The following is a 19,242-nucleotide window of genomic DNA, read 5'->3' on the forward strand; positions in this document are numbered from 1 at the left end:
CTGGTGCCACCCAGGCGTGGAGGAGCCACCTGCAGGGTCTGGAGGGGGCAACACGGCGGGTCTGCGGTGGGGGCTTGGGGTCAGGCTCCTGAGCTGAGGGGACAGGGACGGGATCAGCCTGCCATCCGGGAAAAAGGGGCTGCAGGTTTTGTCTCTGGTCCTGGCCCCCACCATGCAGAGGCCATGGGGGCCCTCAGAGGGCAGCTCTCTACTTAACACAGGTAGCCCTGGGTGGTACGGGGACACAGGAACAGGGACAAAGGGACACGGGGACATTGGAACCTGGAGACACAGAGACATGAGGATGGGGACATGGGGACACAGGGACAAGGACATGGGGACATGGGGACACGGGGACAGGGACACAGGAACGGGGACATGGAGATGGGGACACGGGGACGGGGACACAGGGACATGGGGACACAGGGATGGGGATATGGGGACATGGAGACACAGGGAAGGGGATACGAGGGTAGGTACAAAGGGGCAGGGACACGGAGACATGGGGGACACCGGGACACAGGGAAGGAGACACACGGACGGGAACACAGGTCCATGGGGACAGGAACAGAGGAACATGGGGACATAGTGACACAGGGACAGGGACACCGGGACATGGGGTCACAGGGATGGGGAAATATCACATAGGATGGGGACAGGGCCTGTGGTGTGGCACTGAGTGACCACAGGGTGACCACACCCATGGGGTGGTGTGACATGATGGACAGTCATTGTCACTACTGGTTGCCTCAGTGATGGTCTTGGGACCATGTGAGGCATAGCCAAAGGGCTGACTCAAGTGGCCTATCCTCCCACTGAGCCCCAACCTGGCCAGGGGCCTTGGTCCCCAAGCTGCAGCAAGAGCCCAGCGCCCCAGCCCAGGTCAGGGCTGTCCCAGCCTCAGACAGGCCGGGCCTGGGCAGAGACTGGGGGGTCACACTGGCCAGGGACAGTCTTGGGAGTGGGGATCAGTGATGCCCCCTCCCTCTGTAGCCTAGGGCGGGGGTGACTCTGCAGGTCTGGTCCCCTCACTCCGGTTCTAGACTGGACGCCAGGTGCAAGGTGGCTCCTCTGTACTCAGCATTGGCAGGTCCTGGGACCCCTGCGTCACTGAGGAGCCAGTGAAGGACTGGCCAGACAGGGAGGAGGGAGGAGCCAAGCTCCCAGCAGAGGCCTTGGCCGACCCTCTTGGCCGCCTGACCCCGACTGGGCTCCAGGGCCCTCACCTATCCCCCATACAGACCCTTGGTGTCACTTGGACAAGCTCATTTCTCAGGGCCACTGCCCTATGCATGGGACATTCGGGCCACCCCGTCTTCCCAAGGCTCCCTCCCTCCATCCCTCTCTCCTCTGGAGGCTTTCCCAGACCTGACTCTCAGAGCTGCCCTTCCCCCGTGGCAGAGAGCCTGGGAGGGCCTGGGCAGTGGGGCAGGTCACTTCTTGCCCAGGTGTGTGCTGGTGACCTGTCCACCTGGCACCCAGCTCGAGGAGGACCAGCCTGGGCAACCAGCAGGGAGGTGTGGGGAAGGCCAGGCCTTCAGCAGTGGCCACTGGAAGACAGGCTGGCTGGGCACGTTTCCTGCCCCAGTGCCAGGTCCTTGAGCTCTCGCCCTGTGTAATGTGTCCCCATGGCAACTGTCTCCGTGGTGACACAGTGGCTGCCAGGAAGCTTGAGCAATGAACTGAAAGACAACAGAAGCTGCCAGGGGAGGGAAGGGCCAACCCTGCTGACAGCCCTGTGCAAGCTGTCACGTGATTGCGATCCCTGGCAGTCATATGACCTGCTCACGCCGGTCATAGCAGACATGAGTCCCCAGGCACGACTGGCGCTGCCCTGGGCCCTCGCCCTGCTGCTGGCGCTGGGGCTGCTCCGCCTAGAGGCCAGGGGTAAGTGCTGCCCCGCGGGCCCTCCCCCTACCGCCCCTGGGGGCCACGTCCGCTGAGCATCGCCCCTCCAGCCCACAGAGCCCCAGACCCTGACTTCCGGGAAGACTACTTTGAGCAGTTTCTGGACCATTTCAACTTTGAGAGGTTTGGCAACAAGACCTTCCGCCAGAGGTTCCTGGTGTCAGGTGAGGTTGCCCAGGGATGCCTGGCCCCGGGGCGTTCTGTCCCACACCTCACCCCGCTCTTCTTCACCCGACAGACAAGTTCTGGAAAAGGAGCGAGGGGCCCCTGTTCTTCTACACGGGCAATGAGGGCGATGTGTGGTCCTTCGCCAACAACTCGGGGTTCATCCTGGAGCTGGCAGCGCAGCAGGCAGCCCTGGTCGTGTTTGCAGAGCACGTGGGTACCCTGCGGGTACCTGGCAGCGCGGTGGGCCAGGGGCAGGCTGGTGGGTGCGGTGGGCGTGGGGTCAGTGTCTGCCCATTGCCTGCCCACAGCGCTACTATGGAAAGTCGCTGCCGTTTGGCGAGCAGTCCACATGGCGTGGGCACACAGAGCTGCTGACCGTGGAGCAGGCCCTGGCCGATTTCGCCAGGCTGATCGGAGCACTGCGGCGTGACCTCGGGGCCCAGGACTCCCCAGTCATTGCCTTCGGCGGGAGGTGGGTCCTCTATCTCCTTTCCGAGGAACACATGTGCACCTGGCCCCAGGGCCAGAATACTGTGGTGTTCTGGTCCTTCTTGGGGGCGCTGGGGGCTGAGGAGGGCAAGAGGAATGGGGGCGTTGGTGGCGTGGGTCCGGCTGGTGACAGGTTGCTGCCTGAGTTGCTGTGGCCCTGGGGCTGGAGGGTGCCATGGCGGGAGGGCCACAGCCTTGACCCTGCACCCCGACCAGCTATGGGGGGATGCTCAGCGCCTACATGAGGATGAAGTACCCCTACCTCGTGGCGGGGGCACTGGCCGCCAGTGCCCCCGTGGTGTCGGTGGCAGGTGTTGGTGACCCCCACCAGTTCTTCCGAGCCGTCTCTGTGGTGAGTGAGTGAGGGCGTGGGGTGGGGGTTGGGGCATGGCCCGCCCAGGCATGGGGGCTGCCGCCACAATTGGTCTGTTCTCCAGGACTTTGAGGACCAGAGTCCCAAGTGTGCCCAGGCTGTGCGGGATGCGTTCCGGCAGATCAAAGACTTGTTCCTCCAGGGAGGTGAGGAGGCTTCCCCCCTCCCCCACCCCCCACGTGCCAGCAGCCTCTAAAGGCCCTTGTCCTGCCCACTCCTGGCAGCCTACAAGGTGGTCAGCCAGGAGCTTGGCACCTGCCAACCACTCACGGGCCGGAAGGACCTGGCCCAGCTGTTCGGGTTTGCTCGGAACGCCTTCACCGTGCTGGCCATGATGGACTACCCGTACCCCACCGATTTCATGGGGAGCCTCCCTGCCAACCCCGTCCAGGTGAGGCACCTCTTCCCATGCCCAGGGAAGGGCCAGCCCCAGGGCCACCTCCTACTCTGCAGTGTGGGACCAGGGGCGAGCTGGGGAACGGGCTGCAGGCCGCGCAGGGGCGTCTCGTGTTGAGGTGCCACGCTGCATCCCCAGGTCGGCTGCGACCGGCTGCTCAGTGAGAGCCAGAGGATCCAGGGTCTCCGAGCGCTGGCAGGTGCGTCTGTCCCTCAGCCCTGGGCCGGGTGCAGAGTGTGGGGGCAGATGGTCTGAGGAGCGGGCAAGGGCTGTGGGGCATCGGGGATCCCAAGGGGACCTCAGGGCCCAGGACACCCCTGCCATTGTTTTTAGGTAGGAAATGGCCATCCCCCTCCTGGCCCAGCCTGGGGGTCACTGCTCCCAGGGGCTCTGGGAGGTCCAGGCAGGGATGGCAGGAGCTGACAGTGCACACCCCCGAGCCCCTGACGCCTGCAGGACCTTGAGGGGCAGGGTGGGTGTCCAGGCGCTTGGCCTTAGCTCCCCTCTCCCCGCAGGACTGGTGTACAACTCCTCGGGCACCGAGCCCTGTTATGACATCTACCGGCTGTACCAGGCCTGTGCAGACCCCACAGGCTGTGGCTTGGGCCCCGACGCCAAGGCCTGGGACTACCAGGTATAGAAGCGGGGGGGGGGGGGGGGCCAGGACTGCCAGGGATGGGGTGGGTGCTGAGACTACCAGGTATGGAGGGGAGGGCCTGGAACTGCCTGAAATGGGGTGGGGGCCTGGGGCTGCCCAGGCTGCGTGCTGAGTGAGGCACCCTACCCACCGGCCTGATCCAGCATGCGGGGTCCCGCAGGCCTGCACTGAGATCAGCTTGACGTTCTCCAGTAACAATGTGACGGATATATTTCCCAACCTGCCATTCAGCGAGGAGCTCCGCCAGCAGTACTGCCTGGACACGTGGGGCGTGTGGCCCCGGCGGGACTGGCTGCAGACCAGCTTCGGGGGGGCCGGTGAGCTTCAGGGTGGGGTCAGGGGTAGTGTCTTTCCCTCTGCTCTGAGCCAGCTCTGCTCTCCCCACTCCCAAGGGCAAAACTGTGGTCTGATCTGCCCGACGGCTCCCAGATGTGAGTGCTGTACCCGATCCCCCCAACACCACTTGCTCTGTCCCTTTCAGACCTCAGAGCCGCCAGCAACATCATCTTCTCCAATGGTGACCTGGACCCCTGGGCAGGGGGTGGGGTGAGTCGCTCAGGGCTGACCCACTGGAGCCTCCTTAGATGGTAGCAGTGTCCTGTGCAGAGTTGTCCTTGTGGGTTCACAGAATCTTCTCCAGGAACCCACTTTGCCTTTGCCAATGTCCACACCTTCATTATTTCATCCTCTCCCCTTTCTGATTCTTTTCCTGACTTAATGGGACCTGGCCTCTGGCTCACCTATCCCTTATGATGGGGCCAATCCAGGCTATACAGTTGCCCCATGTTACTGCTTTAGCTGCACCCCACAGCTGGGGCGCGCAGGAGGGCTGGGGGACTGACTGGCCTGGGGCTAGCACTCCACACGGCATGTCCTTTGACTGACACAGATCCAGAGTAACCTGAGCGCATCAGTCCTTGCCATCACCATCCGCGGGGGAGCACATCACCTGGACCTCAGGTATGGTCCTGCCCTGGGAGGGGGCACTGCACCGTCTGGGCCCATGGCTGGGTATGGGCTGGGGCACGGGGGTGAGCCTCAGGTCTGCCTGCCATGCTGAGTGACTCCCCCAACCTGTGCCTGCTCCTCAGAGCGTCCCACCCGTTAGACCCCACATCTGTCCGGGAGGCACGTGAGCTGGAGGCCAGCATCATCCGCGAGTGGGTTGCAGCAGCCAGACGTGAGCAGCGGCTGCAGCACACAGGGCACAGAGACTAAGAGGCACTCCCCCAGCTAGGACCAGGACTCACAGGGGCACATCTCCAAGGGACTCCAGGGTGAAGAACCCAGGCCCATCTTCCTGCACCCACTCGGCCACCAGGCTCAGTAGGGCCTTACCCGAGGTTAGGGCCTGAATAAACATCTGGTGGCCCAGCCAAGCCCCTCGTCTCAGCTGTGGTCCCTGCAGGGGAGGAGGGAGTGTGACATGGTGAACACACTGCCCAACCTCCCAAAATCAGCCACATGTTGAATAAAATAGAATCCTCAACTCTAAGTTTGCTGCTTGGGGGGGTGGCCTTTCACGTGGCCAGCTGAGCTGTGACACCAAGAAATGAGAGGCTGCCAAGATTTCCCCACCAATCTTCCCTGCCCTCGTCTTTGCAAGGCCACCACCGTGCGAGCGTCCCTGGGGCGCCTGGTGGAGTGGCTGTGCCTCGGCACGCGGCCACCCCCAGTCCACCTGCTGGGAGTCTGGGGGCAGGGAGTCTGCCTTTCCGGTTACCTCGGCCCCGCCTCCCAGCGGATCTGAGGTGGAGTGTCAGTCCTGCTGCACGGCTGCCCAGAGTCCCTGGCTAGGAGGGGCCAGCGGGAAGCATGACATGCTGTCCAGCTGTGGGGCTGTGCGGGCGGGCAGCCAGCAGCCACGAGGCTGGGATAAGAGGCCACACCCAGGACAGGACCTGCACATCTGTCCAAGCACAGGATGTGTGGGGTTGGGAGCCGGGCCTGGGGCGGTCGTTGGAGAGCGAGGAGCTGCCACCAGGGCACCTGCACGTGGGGAGTAGCAGGGAACACATCCGAGAACCCTGGCCCTGCCTGACCTGGAGGCTGGACCTCTGTAGAGGCCTGTCTGGCGCTTGGACAGGCCCTGGCTTCTGACAGACACGAATCCTCTAGAGATGATGAGGGCAGTGGGCTCCCAGCTTAACACGAGAGAAGAGCTGGGCCTGTCCTACAAGATCATCTGGTCCTAGGGGGCAGGGGACCCCACTGCCAGGGCCCAGGTTTGTCTTCTCTCCAGAAACTGCCCCAGGTCAGTCCTAAGGGATGGACGCTGCAGGTTACGCTGTAGGGAGGGAGAGAGGACGCCCCCACACGCGGGAGGAGGGCAGAGCAGGTGCCAGGCCAGGCCCACTGTGCCACTCACACCTAGGCACCCTCCGTCCCCGGCACCAGGCCAGGCACCGCAGGGCCCAGCACCCACCTCACTGTGCTGACACTTCCCACTCTCCCACCTGCAGGTGATGGCAGGACGCAGACCTCAGTGGACAGAGTGAGGGGCCCAGACCACTGCCCCCAACTCCGAAACCCAGACATTTTGGGAAACAAGACTCCTGCACACACGGGAGATACCAATTAGAGCAAATCTTTTATCCCGACTGAAAAGTCCATTCCATCCGGGTGGCCTGGGAGCGGGGTGAACTCGCCACCCACCCTTCACCCCTCCCCGCCCTGGCAGGGTGGGGAGGGTCCCTGAGTCCAACACGTAAACACCACAGCCAGCCAGGAGCCTGGATCCCCATGCCCTCGGGTCAGGGGTGTCCACAGACACCACCCCCAGGCCTCGGGTCAGCACATGTTCACAGGCCACGACCCTGAGGCGAGTGGCATCCCCATGTCTCCTCGCTCGTCTCGGAACAACACAATGGCCCCGGGTCCCCCAGGAAGCCCTGGTACCGGCTGACAGGAGGATGTCCAGTTTCAGGAATGTAGGTCACGACTGGCGTTTTCTCAGGGGGTAGGAGGAAAAGGGAGGCTGGACCCCCTGAACCACAGCACTGGGTCCTCCTCCTCGTCCCTAACGATGTCCCCATGGGAACCATAGACAAGGAGCCCGGGGACAGCGACCGCCCCAGCAGCTCACGGGCCCTATGACATCCTGGCCCAGCTGCCTGCTGGCCTGTCACCAGCCTGGCCTAGAGCACGTCCAGCCAGCTGGGTGGACACTGCGCAGCTAAGGTCAAGGAGGGTGGACCTGGCCAGGGCAAGGGTCCTGCTGACAGGATGTGGCCGACAGGCCCCGGGCAGTGTCCACTCCTAGGCGGGGGCCCAGATGGGCAGTGGGTGAGCTTCGGTGTTGAACACATAGGCATCCAGGCTGAGCAGGTCCGCGTCGTCGGAGAAGAGCAGGTACAGATACTTGAGCGTCTCCCCCAGGAAGAAGCTCTCCATCTTGTCCCTGGGCTGGGGGTTGTGGGGATCCTGGACGTTGCTGATGGAAGAATAGCCACCCGAGGGGACCTGCAAAGGCCGAGGCGTCACGGCTGCAGGCACAGCCCACCCCACACCCAGGATTGGCTGTTGGCCAGAGGCGCCCCCTCACAGGCGCAGCATGGCCCCAGGGCAAGGTCTAGGGTAGAGGGCACAAAGGGACTGGCTGCCCCGGGGGTCTGCCACAGCTCTTCCAGAGGCCCCGGGCGATGCCAGCTGCCCTCAAGTGACCATGTGCTGTGCCTGCAGAGTCCTCGCAAAGGCTCTGAGGTCGCCTGACACACCACAGGGCAAAGGTCAACTGTCAGCTGTGCCGGGCGTCCGGGCCTGAGAGCAGTGGCCCTAGGTTGTCCCAGCTGGGACAGAGCTACCCAGGCCATGAGGAGGACTCAGGAGGGACGTGCTCTGTGGACATCGCCCCCCCCACACCTGGCTGGTCCCTCGAGACACGACAGAGGGATGCCCGGCCCAAGACCCTGGGTCACAGGGGCCGTGAACCCTGAGGAAGGGCCGCTGCAGCCACCGCAGGAGTGGAGCAGCGAGGAGGTGGGGCTCACCCGTGTGTAGGTGTTGAAGCTTTGCAGGAGGGCCCAGCCCCAGTCCTGGTACTTGGGGTCCCCGGTCAGGCGGTGCAGGTAGAAGAGGCTCTCCACCGTCTCGGGCCGCAGCAGGTTGTGCCTGTCGGCTGGCTGGGGGAACAGGCTCCGTGAGGCCCCACAGCACTGCCCTGCCCCGCCCCCGCCCCCGCCCCGCCCACCTGCTCACCTTGACCTGCACGTCCTTCTGGGCTTTCTGTGGGTGTAAGTTGAAGTGCACGATCTCGGGGCTCAGCCCCGTCTCCATCTGCCTGTTCATCTGGTAGCAGGTATCCATGAGCGCCCGTGCCAGCTCCATGTGGTCAGCGGGCAGGCCATGGTGGGCGCCCAGAGCCAGCGTCCCTGGCAGGAAGCACACCAGGTGGTCCTGGAATTGGAGGGTCTTCTCACCACTGAGCCAGCGTGGGAGTCACAGGCCTGAGCCGTGTCCGCCTCTGGACCAGCCACACTACAGGCCAAGCACCAGGGTCTCAACAGGGGCAGACAAGCTGGTAGAAGGTCACCCACGTCCTGGGGACGCCAACACTGACCTGAGCCTCCCCCAACCCGTCAAACACAATGGAGCACCAGCTGCAGGGGGAAGGGGAGCAGACCCTGGAGCACAGAGGGGGGTCCTTCTTGGGGTGAGGGGAGTGATGGGGGGAGGCGAGCTGGGCCCTGGCAGGAGGGGAGAGAAGGGGAGGGGAGCGGACAGCCCAGCCCGCGTCTTCCGTGACACCTCACACTCCTTGGCCGCACTCACTGTTCTCTCGTCGCCCTGACTCAGAGCCCGGGCATCAAGGCAGCGCCCGAACCGCGCCTGCACCACGCGCCTGCTTACCATCTTGGCGCTGAAGCGGCCGTGGGCGAGCTCCCCAACAAAGGTGAGTTTGCTGGGCTCTGATCTGCGCAGCAGGTGCTTTCGGATTCCCTCCACGGCTTCCAGGTAGTCATCCCGTAACCTAGGAGACCAACAAGTCTTATATGCTCAAGCCAGGCAGGCGCATGGCCCTGAGCGGTCGTTTACGCACTGTGGGTGCCAGGCCTGGTTTTGTCTGGGGGGCACCACACCAGCCTGGGGGGAGGCCTGTGGTGGGTCATCCCATGGGGCTGAGGGTACTGCCTTCTGCTCCCTGAACAGGGACATTTCCCTTAACCAGCCCCCAGAGGCCCGGGAAGGCGGGCTCCCCAGTGGTGATGCCCTCGTCGCCACCCTGGGGTCGGCCTGGAACTGCACCCCCTCCCAGGGACCAGGGTTACAATCAGCCCTGGGCTGGAAACTTCAGGCCATTCCAGGTCCCTCATGAGGGTTTATGTGCACTTCCAAGTGTGTGGGCCACCGCAGTCCACGTGGGACCGTGGACATGCTGAAGCAGCCAAGTGAAGGCAGAGCGAGGCCCAGAAGTCTGGCCGCCTCCACATCCCCAGTGAGGGGACGGGCAGAGCTGCCTCCCTGAGCCCAGAGGCCACCTCGGTGGGGAGCTGGGGCCCCACCTAGCGCCGAGGAGCGTGCAGCTCAGCGACCGGCCAGGCCCCACCTCGGCACAGTGGCTGTGCTGAGAAGAAGGTCCCTGTGGCAGGGCCTGACCGAGAGCCGGGCAGTGGAGCCCCAGGGACGTGCCCAGGCGGCAGAAGCGGGCCTCACTGCGTGTCCTGCTTGCCGCCCTGGATCCACTGCTTCAGCAGGTACTCGTAGTAGCTGTCAGCCCGGGCGCCCAAGGTGAACACGCCCAAGTGGGTGAAGAGGCCGCTGTGGGTGCTGATGAACATGGGCACCAGCCCGTCCTTCTTTCCGGACAGGGCGTGGACACGCCTCGTCACCTCCTCCGCGGCTTCCTGAGCAGACAGGGGAGAGTGTGCTGAGCGAGGGCCGCACATGCGCCACCCGTCACCGATCCATGCCCAGTGGCGTCCTGGCCGCAGCATTCCTCTGCCCGCTGCTCCCTACAGGTCCCTGGAGAATGGCGGCCCACGCCACAGGCCCTGACCACTGGGCGGCCCTTGTCGTCCTGGCAGTTCTCAGCCCCACTCCGGGGGGGCTGTGTCCTCAGGATCCCCGCCCCACCTGGCCGTCTGCTCCTCTTCCTGAGAAAAGCAGGCACGTCTGCTCTGAGCCCAGGTTGCTGCTAGCAGCCACCTGTCAACTCCTCATCACCCATCAAGACCCCAGCAGCCTCGGCTGCTCCAGACTCGCTGGCCTGGCTGGGCAGCGCCCCGCGGCTGTGCCCCTGCAGCTGTGCACACTTCATCAGAGCACTCAGGACCCTGTCCGGGGGTGCTTTCCGGGCTCTAGCCACACCCCACACCGACTGATCACCCCTCGGAGGGCCACGGTACTGCTCCCTCTTCCAGTCCCAGCGACTGCAAAGCCCCAGCAGCATGGGACACTGCAGGCGCCTCCTGAGTAACTGGCCAAATGCTGGGTTTTCACTCCACCTTGACAACGCCAAGACCGCTACTCTCATCAGCCACCAGGCGAGGGGCCTGACACCTCTCTACACAGGTAGACAGGTGGCCGTAAGCCCTGAGAAGAGGCTGCACGTCTTTAACACAGACACCAAACCCACAGCGAGACGCCCCTGCATACCCACAAGCCTGCTCAGAACCAAGGACGATGACTGGAGAAACTGGGCCCTGCGCTGCAGGGCCCCACTATGGCGGCGCTGCCCTGGACCCCACGTTGGCGGACGGCAGGCAGCAGGGGGCTGACCACACAACAGGCCCCGGCCTGGCCACGGAAGGGCTGATGCTGACCCACACTGCGACAGGGACACAGCTTGAAAGCATGGGGCTCAGTGACAGAAACCAGACACATGTATCCCTCCCACGTTGTGCGGTTTCCGTTATACGGTGGGGACCGCTAACGGCGCTGTCTTACTTACTGTGGGGACAAAACGTCAGGACATGGCAACATACATGAAAAAAGGCAAAATTTCTCGGTATGTGAATTTTCTCAATTTAGCAAAAAGACAGAAATCCCAATGGAATGGAAGCCCCTGCCCAGAAGTACCCCCACGTCCTAGGAGTGTCCCATGAGAAGAATGACACTGCCGACAGGGGACAGGAACGTGATGGACACTTGAACACTAGGGCAACAAGTTAGCGAACGACAAGAGCACACGTACCGACCCCATCACACAGCAGGGTGGCCGCATGCCCGCTATGCCACCCCAGCAGTCCACCCAGGACACATGCCCACATGGGCACTGGGGCCCAAGCCACGTGCAACAGTCAGGACAACCACGATGTCGCCAGCATAGAACTGCCTACAAAACACCAGCATCTCAACAGCACACAACCCTGACTGGAGGCCCCGGGACACACAGCCCGGTGGGCACAGGGCACAGAGCTCTGCCGGGGCCCTAAGGACACGTCACTGCACTGGGCAGGGCCAGGGCAGAGGGCTCGGCCTCCAGTCCCTGCCAATAATCAGTGAGGAAACGGGGTTCTCTAAGGAAAAAGAAGGCAGCGGTCTCCAGCCCAGGGTCAGTGTCCACGCACTGGCACTTACTGCGATGAGCCAGAGACCCCGCGAGAAGCCTTCAGAAACCCCGGCCCCATACCTGAAATTTCTTAACTCCCGTGAGACGAGAGAGCTCTCGGAACTCCAGCTGAATGCTCGTCACCTCGGCCACTGTGCTGTCAGACGTCCACCGGGGCGGGTGGGCCACACCAGTGCCAATGTTGACGTCGGAGTACGGGATTTTGGAGGGCGTCTGGAACGCAGGCATCAGCCGATTCCCGAAGTCCTCCTGACACAGTGTGGGAAGATCACCATGTGCTGCCAAAGACGCCCCCCCTCCCCCCCATCCAAGTACGAAGGCAGATGTGAGCTGGCTGGCTTCACATGGCCCGACGCTCACGGCCGCAGCAGTGAGCTGGGCTCAGTGAGCTGGGAACGGGTCCCCTGCCGGCTGCGGGGGGCCAGGCAGTGTGCTCAGCTCAGCACAGTCCCCGAAACAGGCAAACGAACAGCAGGAGAGAGAAGTGGATGCCCCACCCCATCCCTGTAGCAAAGGGGAGACGCGGAGTGCCTGACTCTCCTATCCCGGGGCGCAGGACACTCACGGCTTTCTGCAGGAAGAGCGCGTCCCCAGACAGGTGGTAAGCACTCAGGAGGCCCCCCAGGACTCGGATGGTACTCTCAAACAGGTTGACATCCACGTCTTTCTCAAACCGTAACTTCTTGGACACCCACCGCCTGGCTTCCCCAAACTCTACGACACAAAACGGGACAGAGTACAGGACATGCCCACAGTTCCAGCACCCCATGGCCTGTTGCTCTGGGGCCATGTGCATTCTGTCCTGTCCAGCTCTGTCCCCGAGGGGTCGATGTCATTTCCTAGTGCAAGGGCATGAGCCCCGCCTCTTCAAGCCTGCAAATAAAATGCGCCAGCGTGCAGCTGGGGAGAGCCATCGCAGGCCACCGCACAAAGGACCACGTGAGGACCGCAGAGGGTCTTCAACCTGCCCAGGAAATGTACAACAGATGTTTAAACCATCAGTTAGAAGTAACTGACAATGCGTAACCCCCGTCTGCACCAATCTGTGTGGCACGAGGACATTAGAGACAGATCCGGGGTGCTGGCAGCTACATCAGATCATGTGCCACCTCCTGTCACAGGGCCCTCACCCAACTGTGACAGGAACACAGGCTGGAAATGCCCTAGGACGCCCACCAGCATGTACACTCGGCTCTCGGCAGGGGGCCCGTTCAGCTGTCTGGAGTGTCCCGGTCCCCTGGACGTAAGGTGACAAAGGAAGTGCCCAAACCTTGCATGTCTACTCCTGTCACCCAGGAGAAGGGAACCTGTCCGCGGCCACAGCAGCTCAGGGACCCCGGCGGGCAGGGCTCGCCCACTCGCCCGCATGTCACACAGTGCTGGGGAGTGACAGGTACCTTTCTTCAGACCCAAAATCCACATGGTGTCCAAGGAATCGATGAGTGTGAGGCCCAGGCCGAACCACTCACTGAAGGACCTGGACACCGGCTTCAGCTCGTCGTGGCCCCAGGCGAACTTGCGGTACCCAGCCCAGGCGTGGCGGAAGGCATCTACCACGGCCTTTTGGCGCTCGTTTGGGGGAGCTGGAAGGAGAGAAGCAGGTCATGGTGACCTGGACCTGGTCGGAGCTGACCAACCCTGCTGCAGCCCCAAAGTAGGGACGCCGATGACCCATGGGACACTGTCCAGGCCATAGGGCAGCAGTGAACAGCAGTGAGGGTCGGGGCTCAGTGCCAGAGGTCGGACCCTCGGAGCGGGACACGGCCGCCAAAGTGGCAAGACCCCACGGCCGCACGTGACAGCTTGGACTTGCACCCGCCTGGCTCCTCACACCCACGCCAGCAGCACCTGGCAGGCACCCCCGGGGGCCGCAGGGAGCACTCAGCCAGCAAACGGCCTGGAGGCAGCAGACCAGCAGCAGCCAGAGTGCTGCGCTGGGCCATTGGGGTTTGGGACTGTCAACTGTGACTGCTGCTGGTGACGTGGACAAGCCTCTGGGTCTGTCAGGACCCTTGTTCAGGTGCCTACAGAGGAAACGCCTGGAACACACACGCCGAGGACCGTCTGCAGCCTATGCACGTGGGAGTGTGTTCTCTCCACACATGGCAGGGCACATACACAGGGGCACCGTGTACATGAAAGCAGGTGTCTAGCCTCACAACACGTGTCCCCTCGTGTGACCCCCCTAGGACTCTGTCATCCCTTCTTCAGGCCACACCACAGCTCTGTCCACACAGGCCTGGGCTGCCACTCCCAGCTCTGGGCTCCCTCGTCCTCCTTCCACGAGGTGTCACCAGCAGGACCGGAGGGTCACAGCCGGGGCCCCGGACTCAGCTGACCTGGTGCGAGTCCCCACACACACCAAGCCCATGGCCTTGGTGGCTCCTGACCTAACCTCAGTTCTGTTTAGGGAACAGAGCTACGCCTGACTGATGACCTCAAAGGGAGCCGTGAGATCGAAGCAGACAAGCTGCAGAGCCTACAAAGCACCAGCACCCAGCAGGCCCCGAACCACTGGTGGCCAAACGCAGGCAGCCGCTGAGCCCCTCCAGCCAGGAGGAGACACTGAAGGGCAGCTTTGTCTCTACGTCCCCAGGCCCCTCATGGACCAGACACAGGCAGGAAAAGGAGCCTGCTGCACACGCCTCCTGTGTCTGCGGCCTGGACTCAGGGCAATGGCCCACAAGGAGCCGCACGTTGTCACCAGAGCTCTGACGAATGTGACCCCAAGGACCTGAGGCCCACCTAGGTGTCCAAAGACGACCAGTATCACAGGAACAGCAGGGCTGCACTGCGCACCCTGGAGGCTCATCCACAAGTCCAGGTGAGGAGGTCCGAAGGGCACGGGTGGGGCCTTACCTGGTTGGTTCTGAGTCCTAGTGGGCGCCTCTGCCTTTCTCGAGGGTTCGTCAGTGCCCTGCTCCGGCTCAATCATGGCCCCCCTCCAGCTACCGGGAGGGAAGGGGAACAGTCAGCCAGCGCAGGATAGAAATGCAGGAGCCCATGTGGCCACCCAGCAGCAGCTAGGCCGCGCCTCCCACGCTGGACCAGGAGGCAGCAGCCCCCGCCCCCATCCCCAGCCCCGCACATGATGGAACACACAGTCTGCTTCGGGAGGCGAACGTACGTTAGACACACACAGAACCCTGCTGCTTCTCAGAGACGCCACACACATCGGCCCGCTGGTGCCCCCAGTACCTGACGAGGGTTCTCTGGGGGTGCTCTTCCTGCTGAGCGGCGTCCGCTGTCCCTTCCCGCCTCTGGGTGGCATCCAGCCTCCTGTCCTCCGAGTCTTTATTTGGGGCTCTGATCTGCAGGTTGGGAGGTCCCCGACGGAAATGTCTTCGAGTCGCCTAGACAAACACAAGAGTCACTTGTGAGAACTCAACAGCATATATTCCATTCCCACCTGGAACACTCACTCGTTCCAATCAGACCCGATCCCAGAGAGGGCTGTGCAGAGACCGATTATTTTTCTTTTTCACAATAAGCAGGTTGGAGGAGTTCCGTCCTTCCACGCAACCTTCTGCCCTGCAGGACGCAGACAGAGAGTCCACCCCGGCTAAGCCCAGGGAGATTAGGCCAGGCCCAGGATACTCCAGATTGTCACAGGCCCGACGGGAGCACAAAAGGGTTAGAACCACGTCCCGAGAACACAGCCCTGAGAACACTGCTGCAGGCCTGGCCCCGGCCGCCCGGCTCATCCTCAGCACTTATGGCAAAGGTGCCAGACTCAGCGACAACGTGGACGCAGTGCTCGTCCTCGACCTCTCAGCCAGTCCTCCACGGTGGGTGGGCCCAGGGACATCACCCCCGGGGACAGGAAGGAGGCCGACCCGCGAGGTGCAGTGTCTGCTTTTCAACGTCCCCGTAAGCCGCGAACACATGCTCCTTGGACAGATTCAAAGACTCAAGGGGGCGGTCAAGAGATTCGGGTCCGGCCAAAACAAAGCACCGTCGAAGAAACATCTTGGGGACCAGCGCTGAGTGGGAGACGTGTCCAGGGGACAAGTGGAAGGGCCTCACCCCCGATTCTTGCACCAAAGGGAGGGGGACATTCACCCCTGACTCCCTGGATGCCAGATGGGACCGTGGACGTCACGAGTGTGGGCCCGCGACTTTCTCGGGGGACGTGCCACATTCTGCTTTCCCACGGTTATGAGTCCGTGTGTCAGAGAGCGGCCGAAAGAAGCCAAGGGAACGCGAGTCAGCTTTACGAAGAGGAAATTCGCTCTCTTGCACACAGACCCTGGAGAGGCAGCGGGGGCGGCCCCGCAGGGTGTGAGGCCAGTGCTGGCCCAGCATCCTCTCCAGCAGCGGCGCCCACCCCCACACCTGAGGAGCGACACAGGGCGTCCCTAGGCGCAGAGCACCCCGGTCTCAGAGGCCATCTCCCGGGACCGCTCTCTGCAGAGAGCATGCTTCCTGGTCCCCTGCGGGCCTCCCGAACGCCCTCTAGTCTCCACGGCCCCTCGCCTCCTTCCCACCCCAACTAGGACTAGGCCTGGCTCCTCCTCCACCCTCTCTAGAAGACACCCGGTCCCTGGGGGCTCCCACACCTGACTCTGATCCTGACACCACCACCCACGTCTCCTGACGCCCCAGGCACCTCACACAGGTGTGGCAGGTCCAGAAAGGACCACCCGATGTTCCCAACCCGGCCCTTCTCAGCCTCCATTGGCCCCTCCCCCAGGGGCGCTCCCTCCCCTCACAGACCCGGTCCTGCCCAGACTTCTCCAAGCGCCGGCTCTCCCAGTCCAGACAGCTGGGCTCTGCCGCCTCCTGCCGTCCACTCCTGACTCTGCCGCCGTGTCCACCCAGCGCCCAGAGCGTCTTCACAGTGAGAATCGGACATCCTGCCCCCGCTGACGGAGCCTCCAGGGCTGCCTGCGCTGCCCCCTGCCCCCTGCCCCGTGCAGGCGCTTGTGGGATCCCAGCTCCCCATCCTCAGCCTTCAGACTGCAGTTCAGTGTCCTGCCCCGACCGAAGGGCCGGGCCCAGGTTCTCTCTCAGGGCATCGGCTCTCCCCCTTGTAGGACACACACGCGGCCACCTGCCTGCTCGTTTGTTCCTGGCGTCTCACCTGCCTCTCCCTCCCGCCAGCCTGCAGCTCTGCGAGAGAAGGGACGGTCTGTTTCGTTCTTTACCACCTAAGCAGCAGGTGTGCAATGCAGAACGACGGGAAGAACACCCCTCCCTCCTTCCCCACGCCCTGTCCACCCAGCCCAGAACAAGCGAGGGCAGCACGCCAGACACTCGGGAAGAAAAAGAACTCTCCCCAACCTGTCTGAATACTACGTCCTGTTCCGACGCTTCCGGAACGGACCCCGGATACAACTGCACCTACAGCTCACTGGCAGTACCTGAGGCAGCACTCCCGGGACGTCTTCTGGGTTAGCCTCTGCCTTCTGGGGAGCTGGCAGGACGGGTGGGTTTGCTGGCCTCATCTTCTGCTCGTCCGCCGACCTGCCGTTCGGAGCTGAACAGAGAACACGTGTCACCTCACGTATGCCACAAGGCTGTCAGGAGACTCCAAGTGCTTCCCAGACCACAGCGAGACATCAAAGGACACCAGGACACCTCGGGAAAGCCACTGACCTGAGTTCAAGAACGGCCAAAGAGAATCGACCCTTTCTCCAAGCGCTTGGCAGCTTCTGTCCTTACCCCCAACCCACAACCCCAACTATTTCCCACCCAGGAAGTACAAATGGTGGCCGACAGGCAGATTACTTGGCGACCTGCAGCAGCTCCTTAGCTTCCCTCCTAAAATTAGCAACCTGAGAAGAATTCAGGACTTGCGTCCTCTCTGGGACTCTGCCCGGTCGCGGCCCGACACGGCCACGTGTGTTGACATTCACGGGATGCACTGAGAGGAAGTGCGCCACCTCAGGATGGAGGACACCGAGGCCAGCCCTCCACCACTCAGGAGGCCGTCACGTCGTCACACGGACGTCGTGGTCTAGCAAGGTGGCTAGAAACACCTCTTCTGCCCTGGATTTCCGGCCAGATCGTTGCCCTTTATGTCCCCTGGAGCTGTGAGGTCCAGGGCAAGACCGTCCTGCCAGTGAGGCTCAGTGACAACGCGAGTCGTCTAGGTGCTCAGGGAGCTGATACCTTTCCACTGGTCCGCCACGCTGATGTAGGACAGGAGTCCACCAAGCCCCAGAAACGCCAGCACGAGGAGAATCACGTTCCGCTGTAATCGCGACAACTGCTTCCATTTCTGAGGGAGGGACGGAGTGACTCTGTTTACTGGAAAGAGCAGGCCTGGCAATCTCTCCAACTGTAACAAACTCGCTGAGGACAATGAGTAATTCAGAAGGTCCCGTGTGCAGTCCTGTTGTTTTGCACTGGGGCAAGTTCCCTGTCCGTGGGGGTGACAGGCCGGGCCCAGGCCCCACGTGACTAGCTAATGCAGCGGTACACGTGAGAGGAGAATGGATACAGACAGGGACACCACTTCTGTCCAGTCCATGGGCGGCGGAGAGGGAGCCCGCCATTCGTGTGTTGGGGCTCAGGCCCCGGCTGGGTATGGCGTCTGCCCAGATGTCGCGCGGGGACGCCCTGCGGCCCAAGAGCAGCAGGAACATACCGGCGGTTAAGCCGGCGGTGCTGAGCTGGTGGCAGCCGTGGAGAACTCACAGCCGGGAAACCTCATTCCGCTTTGCGCGGTGACCGCGAGGGCCGCCAGGAAACCCAGAGGGGTCCAGCCAGCCCGCCTCCCCGACCCCACCCCCCAGGCCCGGCCCCACGCGCAGTGCAGGCCCGGGACCACCACTCCTGAGCCAGGACGAGCGTTTGCGTCTCAGGCCTGGGAGCGGCGGGCGGGGACGGAAACGACGGGACCCACGGGACCCGACCCTCACCCTCCAACACGAGCGGCGCCGCCGGCTTTTGCTGCCATCGTAGCTCTGGCCAAAGTTCAGCGTCACTGAGATGAAGTCCCGGTGCGGCGCCGGCGACGCTGGCGGATACATGACAGAGGCGGAAGCTGCCCGGTGGACACCGCCCACTGGCGGCGTCAAGTGGCCGGGCTCTGAGCTGGGCCAGAGGCTCGGTTATTCGGACACCCGCGGGCAGCCATCGCAGCGCCGGCAACACCCCGCCCATCGCGGTCGCCGCCAATGCGCCTGTGCCGCGCGCTCCTAACCCCATTGCGCGTGCGCTCTGCCGTGCTGCTCCTACGAGCGTGTGTACGCCCGACAGCGCCTGCGTCTGCGCTCGCCTGCACCTGCGCAGTGAGCTCACACCCACGGCGCTGGCACCGTCCCGCGCCTGCGTACATCTCGCCCGCGTGTAGGCGGGGCCTTGGCTGGTCTCCCGGTGTTCCGCTATCTGCGATCCTACCTGCCCCGAGGTCATGTGGTTCATGAGGACCGGCCGGGTCGCTGTGCCACGTCGGCACCGATGCCCCGCGCTCTCCCCTCGGGACTGATGCGTGGACGGGGAGTGGACGCAGGTCCGGGGCGGCCAGCTCAATCCCTCACTGTCAGGGCGACGCCGCCCCGCCTGTACGGCGGAGTCGGGGGCAGGGCGGCCCGCGAAGTTCGCGTCCATCCCACCCGACGGTCTTCCGGTGCACTGAGGCTCACCGCACTTTCCCCGGCGCCTGCTTTCTCTCAGCGGCAGAGCAGCCTAGGGTCACAGCGGACCTGCTCAGCTCAGCACCCTCCCGGGTGCTTTCCAGGCCGGGTGAGCCACTGCTCCCTGCAGCGCCGGCGGTAACATCAGGGTGTCTG

At 63.4% G+C, this 19,242-nt stretch overlaps 2 protein-coding genes across 3 annotated transcripts; one reads left to right on the top strand and one right to left on the bottom strand.

The window, feature by feature from the left end:
• Nucleotides 1-1,670: 1,670 nt before the first annotated feature.
• On the top strand, nt 1,671-5,482 carry DPP7 (dipeptidyl peptidase 7). The gene is made up of 13 exons (XM_019756856.3): nt 1,671-1,887; nt 1,959-2,072; nt 2,147-2,286; nt 2,385-2,548; nt 2,782-2,917; nt 3,003-3,084; nt 3,163-3,329; nt 3,474-3,534; nt 3,851-3,969; nt 4,154-4,310; nt 4,475-4,539; nt 4,883-4,953; nt 5,085-5,482. The coding sequence occupies exons 1-13, from the start codon at nt 1,806-1,808 to the stop codon at nt 5,209-5,211; spliced, it is 1,485 nt and encodes a 494-aa protein (XP_019612415.3). The 5' UTR covers nt 1,671-1,805; the 3' UTR covers nt 5,212-5,482.
• A 1,082-nt stretch (nt 5,483-6,564) lies between these two features.
• On the bottom strand, nt 6,565-18,719 carry MAN1B1 (mannosidase alpha class 1B member 1). 2 transcript variants are annotated; one of them, XM_074331414.2, is made up of 13 exons: nt 18,370-18,719; nt 17,618-17,726; nt 16,867-16,982; nt 14,702-14,856; nt 14,363-14,451; nt 12,901-13,086; nt 12,069-12,217; nt 11,564-11,752; nt 9,646-9,836; nt 8,842-8,962; nt 8,191-8,388; nt 7,983-8,114; nt 6,565-7,455 (listed from the first exon to the last, which is right to left on the bottom strand). In XM_074331414.2, exons 1-13 carry the CDS (start codon nt 18,478-18,480, stop codon nt 7,252-7,254), a joined length of 1,950 nt encoding a protein of 649 aa, XP_074187515.1. In that variant the 5' UTR covers nt 18,481-18,719; the 3' UTR covers nt 6,565-7,251. The 2 variants fall into 2 exon arrangements, 1 of the variants encoding a protein (XP_074187515.1); XR_012496023.2 differs by having other exon boundaries at nt 7,316-7,455; nt 7,983-8,110.
• Nucleotides 18,720-19,242: the final 523 nt, after the last annotated feature.

The sequence above is a fragment of the Rhinolophus sinicus genome, chromosome 16, assembly GCF_057876585.1.
Source record: "Rhinolophus sinicus isolate RSI-liver-muscle chromosome 16, RSI-T2T, whole genome shotgun sequence".
Lineage (NCBI taxonomy): Eukaryota > Metazoa > Chordata > Mammalia > Chiroptera > Rhinolophidae > Rhinolophus > Rhinolophus sinicus.